Below are 5,773 nucleotides of genomic sequence, written 5' to 3' on the forward strand. Positions count from 1 at the left end.
CACAAGCCGATGTGAAGAGGCTGCTTGTCTTCCTTATGAGTTGCACTGTTCAGACTTATCCTGGCCAGAATGGTATTTTTTGGGCCCTGATGGTGCCCAAGCACTAGCACATCCACTGCATTCGTCTGATGGCATTTTCACAATCGAGAAAAAAGGTAACAAAATGTACGTACTATCGTATTGTCTATTGAATGATACCAAATTATTAAAACCCAGAAAGAGCAAGAATCCCAGAAAGCCATATAATTTTTCATATTTACTAACATTTCAAGTTATACGTAAACTACAAAAATATATAATTATTCTCAAGGCAGGGCATGCCCACTGCGACTTGGATAAACAATGACAGAGATTCTCTTACACTCGTATATGTTTTTCATATCACCTGCGAAGAAAGCACACACACAGCATCGGTGTGTCATGGGTGAAAAAATAAAGGAGGTGAGCAGTTCGTGTCTGTCTGTGCCACACGAGGTACGAGTGCAATATTTATATTATTGCAGCTACGGCGCCACATTGCAGCGACATGAAATGTTTGGCGTTGCATGAAAACCAAACTTAATGTGCACTCCCACGGGAATGAGGATGAGTTTATTGCTTTTGCGACTCGAGGTATCGCATTCTGTCCCGTCGGTGTCTTCTATGGGATCGGATGATGGTCACAATGAGTACCACCATGATCACGATCAGGATCACCACGCTGATGGCCGACATGCTCAAACTGACCGATTTGGAGGCCATTGCAAAGCTGCTAAAGAGAAAAATTAGTTCCATGGAATCTCCTAGCTTTGAAAAAGAAACGCCGGTTAGAAAGTAGTAGGTGGAAGCGCAGTTAACCAGTATCATAATCAAAATCATGGCCAACAGCTGCAAAAATGGGATATTTAAATGTTCGAAATTAGACTTCACCTCCATTTGGTCGACCACCCACCACCAATCGCATGTGCAGACGGGTCCTGGAATAATTCGAGTGATATAACCAGGTGCTCAGGGCGTAAATCAGGCAAATGTAGGCGGTTCCCACGCAGACCACCTGATGGGCCAGCTGCTCATAACTGACGTGTAGGGGCAGGACGTTCCCAAACACCGACGCGTTCAGCACGGAAACGATCTGCGGAGCAGATGACAGGGGTGAGTCACAAGGTCAGGTATTAGATGGCAGTCAGGTGCAACTAACCGCCGTGAGGAATAGCAATAACGATACGATTTCCTTGCGGGAGAGTAACATAATGGACGTTAAACTGGTAATTTAAAAATACTGCAAAAGTTCCTGATGTTTAACTCAAGGATTGATAAGTCATTTTCTTATTCCAACAGAATATATTATATTCAGTTATATTTCACTCATACGATAATGGAGTAATTGAAGATGCATCCGTTTGATGAATTGCCAATCGCCTGCTGTTGTAGCCCTGGTCTCACTTCATATCCTTTCGAACAAGGTCGTGTTCCCGTCTTCCTAGATTGCCGGCCTATTTGATGAGCGCAAAATCATCGAGAACAAATTGAAATTTGCACCCATAGTGGAAGCTTATCTGCGCCACGCAGGCACTTGCAATGCCACCCATTCCACACAAATGGGAGCGGCAGGCAGCCGGCGCTAATTCATCAACAGTAAAGGCAATTTAGATACTCATCTACCGGATATCGACAGCCAGGCAGCCGGCAGAAGGCACAAGGCAGCCATGTAAGCAGATACCCTCGTCCTGTTCCGAGGACTCCAACCCATCCATTCCGGCGGCTGCGAGCAGCGCGGAGCGTTCTGCAGACAGGGTTTCATAAAATATTGATGGACGTGAAGTTGGCAGCGCATACTCGCTTCCTGTTCCGTGTCTGTCGCAGCCATAAATAATTTGCTGTAAATGCAATCGTGGGGTTACGAGGGGCATGGCATGGGCTACCCTGTGGTTCGAAGTGGGCGCTCTGGGTGCCAGTGGGTGGTGGTTGGGCTGTGGGTGGTGGGAGGTGGGTGGTCATCCGACGGTGGGGGCAGTGGTACGATGCTAATGGCAAGGCGCACGGTGCGAAAGTGTTTCGTATGAATTATTCGCCGGCAGCCAATTTGGAGTCACGTTTGCCGGCACAATTGAAACTGAACACCGACCATCGAACCACCGGCCATAATGCCAATCCAGTGCTGGCGATTGCAGATAAGAATAAATAGCTATTTTAAAGGGAATTTCGAGTACGTATAAAATGTAGAAAGATTTGGTTATCTAGCTAAAGGCAAGGATCGATTGTCTTACTAAAATTTACCAATAGTTGTTAAACATATAATCAAAATTTTTGGAGCAAATAGAAAGTAAGAATATTATAATTATTTTGTTAAAATGAAGTTCTATGGATATGGTAAATGTCTTAAAATCATAAACATATTTGGATTCTATTCCATATAAATAACATCCTTGATACGCTCTCAGAAATAGCTAATAGCCATGAAAAGTCTATTTCAACAGCACTGCCATCCTGTTGTGAACCGCCTGTCGAAATGGTGTAATTTGTTATGTCTGCCACTGTAGCCGACCATGTCTATCTTCGGGCCGGGCTGCTTTTTAATAGCCATTCTCCTGCTGGCCGACTGTTGCTCGGCGGTTGTTGTGCCTTTATCGCCGGACTGCCTCCACTCCACCACCGCCAACTCCTGCTCCTGAGTTCGTCCTGCGCCGGCAGGGTAATGTGTATTTAATGACGCCATCTCATGTACAATGCCCGTATCCGTTCTGCCATGATCCTGGCCTTGTCGACGGACACCGGTTGTCCTCCAGCGCCTAATGTCCAGTGACCGCAGCCATCTGCAAGATAATGCCCCGACTCCTGGTCGACGGGTGCCAATAAAGCTGCGCCCGTTGGCAGGCATTTCAATTTCGTGCCTGCCCTGCTTTTTTCAATATTTTTAAACGGCAGCCATAAAACGTGAGCGGTAATGTGCGGACAAGGCTGTTTAATTGTACCCCTGCCCCCAGGGCAATCAGCAACGGTTTGTCTCAGATTACGATGGTAAGGCTCTCGATGTGTTTAAATAATAATTGAATTTAAGTCCATTCTCCAAACAATAGAACAGAAGCCCAGAAGAGCAATTCATATATTGAAACCAAGTGCACTGACAAACTAGTTTGGCATGTATGTTCGCCAAAAATTCTTAAAAATTATATACTTAATGAGATACAATAGTCTTCTGGTAATTTGGGGCAACTAATACACACATCATATTTATAAACAACTTCCATATCGAGTGATCTTTGTTTTCTAGTCATTATTATTCCAATCTAATTATTCCCACTCCGAATTTCATCATATTTATTTGTGTACATTACTAATATATCTTATCCCTAAATCCGTTCAGGGCAACGATGAGCCTAAAGGATCTTAAACTGACTAAGGAGCAAATTATCAAGCTTCAGCAGTTGCTGGCAGAGGAAATAAAGGACGAAAGCCAGCAGGAGCGGAAGGAGCTATCAAATGATGATTTCATAGCCAATGCACTGGATAAAGTGCAAGTTTATGTGCAGGCTGGTAAGCCAGAGGCTTTTGTCCAGCTAAAAGAACCGCTATTATACAAATTTGAGATTACCTCAAATGGAGTAGCCACTGGATCTTCGGAATCGGATAAGTTTCAGCGCGCAGAAGCCCACGAAATAGCTCGCTGGAAATCGGACAATGTGATCAATTTGGATTGCATTTCCGACGAGCACCGCGAGCAGTTAAGCAAAATTCAAACCGATGAGAGTACTGGCGAAACCTACATGCTCGTGCCCATTGATATAAACATACTCATCGACGATAACGAAATAACTCCTGATGCTTCCACAAAGCGTATCACCGAACATGACGCCTACAATGCGACGGGAGCGGGACACACCATCTATATGCATCCCGAACAAGAGGAGCATCAGGCTGGTCTAGATAGAAATACTCAAGCTAAACATGCTAGCCCAGCTCCGCCAGAAGAGCAGGCCAACTACGACTACCACATGCACACTTTCGAGGTGCCCAGGCTGAGTTTTCCCTTTGAACTCAAGTTTGATAGCGATAACGATCGATTGGTGGGTGGCAAAGTGGATAAGTCGGGCGAGAGCTCGGGAAACTCCGATCACGACGAGGATCTGGAAGTGGGGGTAGCTACCAAGCTTCAGGACGTCCTAGAGGATTTAGAGGAATAAAGCGCATCTTGCTTATTAACGTCATCAGGGAAATTATTTAGGACAACAAAATTAGTAACTAGTTTTTCAAGTTAGGCGCCTCTCGTTAACTAAATTATAAATATTTTAAGAAATTATATACAAGTTAAAATAATGCTGCAGTACTTACTACTTTTTTTCTGTGTAAGCATTTCCATTTCTCCTACACGTAAGTAATATGATTTCATTTGGTAGACCCGATCTAACCGATTCAATAAGCGTTCGAATGGCTGCTGCAGTAATATTAATGCTCTTAAAAGGGGTTGATAAATAAGTAGCCTGCATGTTCAAATGCTTAACTAAATGGCACTTCCTCTCAAACAATTGCACCTAATTGCAGACACTTGATCTTAGCTGCATAACAATGACCGCCCACCCAATTAACCCCCCGATATCGGACTTATATATATATATATATATATATAGATACGTATATCTATCGACCAGCACCGCAATGCAATCTCGTCCCCGTTCAATACAATTTCCATTCAGCTTGCAGCACGGCAAAGAGAATATGATAAGAAGCAATGGAAAATTTGCATAAAGCTTTTAGCCTAACGACGCGACATTTGCTTTTTATGTGATTCATGGACCACCCTCACTTTATGTTCATTTTTTTCGATTTTCATCGCAGAATGCAACAGCTACCAACTTCCGCACAATTATTCAGCAATTTTAAGCACAACAATCGGTCGGCAGAAGGGGTCGAGTCGGGATCTGGCGGAGATCTGGTTGCATGCCTGATTGCCTGGGGGCCAAAAAGCTAGGTCCTTCGATTCCGACATCGACTTGGTCGCTTAAGCAGATTGAAACAATCTCCGGGGTGGGTAAGAGCTTACAGCCCTTATGGACAAAGGGAGCAGGAGGGTTTTCTTTGGCTTTTAACTTTCGCCGGGACGGCCATTATTATTATTCTCCGGCGTCTGCCTGCAACTGTCAGTTGGGTAATTTATAATGAAGTTTCCTTATTGACAGTGGCAGCTTCCCTTCGCATTCCTGGCTCCCGATTCACGATTCGCACTTCCGCTGCAGCGATTCTCCTGCAGTTGGGCATAAATTATAGATGCCTCTATATAATATATCGCCATAAATTGCTTGTCAAGTCGCGAGTCGGCAGGCGAGCTAACTAAGATGCCGATGCCGATGCCGGCAAACAAATAACAATCAAAATCACTTTTCGACCCCAAGTCGATTTATTTATATGGGACGAAATCTCGGCACTGAGGCCTTAATCGCTGAGGCCAGCCGCATCATGAGATCGTCAATCGTTTTGATTTATTGCTATTTTATTTGCGCATATCCTTATTTGCCTTGGCCGCAAACTTCGAACCCCAATCAGGGCCGAGGCTATTTTATTGTTCGATAGCTTATCAGGCAAAGGCAAACAGGACGAGCCCCTTGGAGGCCGGCAAATATCATAATTTTTGCAGGACACGCTGCCCTGTGCTTGTGTTTGTGCTGGTTTCGTCCTGTCACAATGCCGTGCAAGGCATAAATCTGAATTAAATGCCATTTTGAGCGGCTCGCAAGGAGTAGCTGGTCGGAGAAAATGTTTATATTCAGCACATTGTCACTTGTTGTGGCCTCTTTCTTGG

The 5,773-nt window shown here is 44.5% G+C and overlaps 2 protein-coding genes across 5 annotated transcripts; one reads left to right on the forward strand and one right to left on the reverse strand.

Moving 5' to 3' along the window:
- Positions 1-223: 223 nt before the first annotated feature.
- On the reverse strand, positions 224-1,280 carry LOC117144173. Of its 4 annotated transcripts, none has more exons than XM_033309216.1 (3): positions 1,178-1,280; positions 932-1,111; positions 224-748 (listed from the first exon to the last, which is right to left on the reverse strand). In XM_033309216.1, the coding sequence occupies exons 1-3, from the start codon at positions 1,226-1,228 to the stop codon at positions 641-643; spliced, it is 339 nt and encodes a 112-aa protein (XP_033165107.1). In that variant the 5' UTR covers positions 1,229-1,280; the 3' UTR covers positions 224-640. The 4 variants fall into 4 exon arrangements, with proteins under 4 accessions (XP_033165107.1, XP_033165106.1, XP_033165105.1 ...); XM_033309215.1 differs by having other exon boundaries at positions 224-751; XM_033309214.1 differs by having other exon boundaries at positions 224-867.
- Positions 1,281-3,256: 1,976 nt separating this feature from the next.
- On the forward strand, positions 3,257-4,286 carry LOC117144031. The gene has a single exon (XM_033308993.1). The coding sequence runs from the start codon at positions 3,351-3,353 to the stop codon at positions 4,158-4,160; it is 810 nt and encodes a 269-aa protein (XP_033164884.1). The 5' UTR covers positions 3,257-3,350; the 3' UTR covers positions 4,161-4,286.
- Positions 4,287-5,773: the final 1,487 nt, after the last annotated feature.

This window comes from Drosophila mauritiana, chromosome 3R, assembly GCF_004382145.1.
Source record: "Drosophila mauritiana strain mau12 chromosome 3R, ASM438214v1, whole genome shotgun sequence".
NCBI lineage: Eukaryota > Metazoa > Arthropoda > Insecta > Diptera > Drosophilidae > Drosophila > Drosophila mauritiana.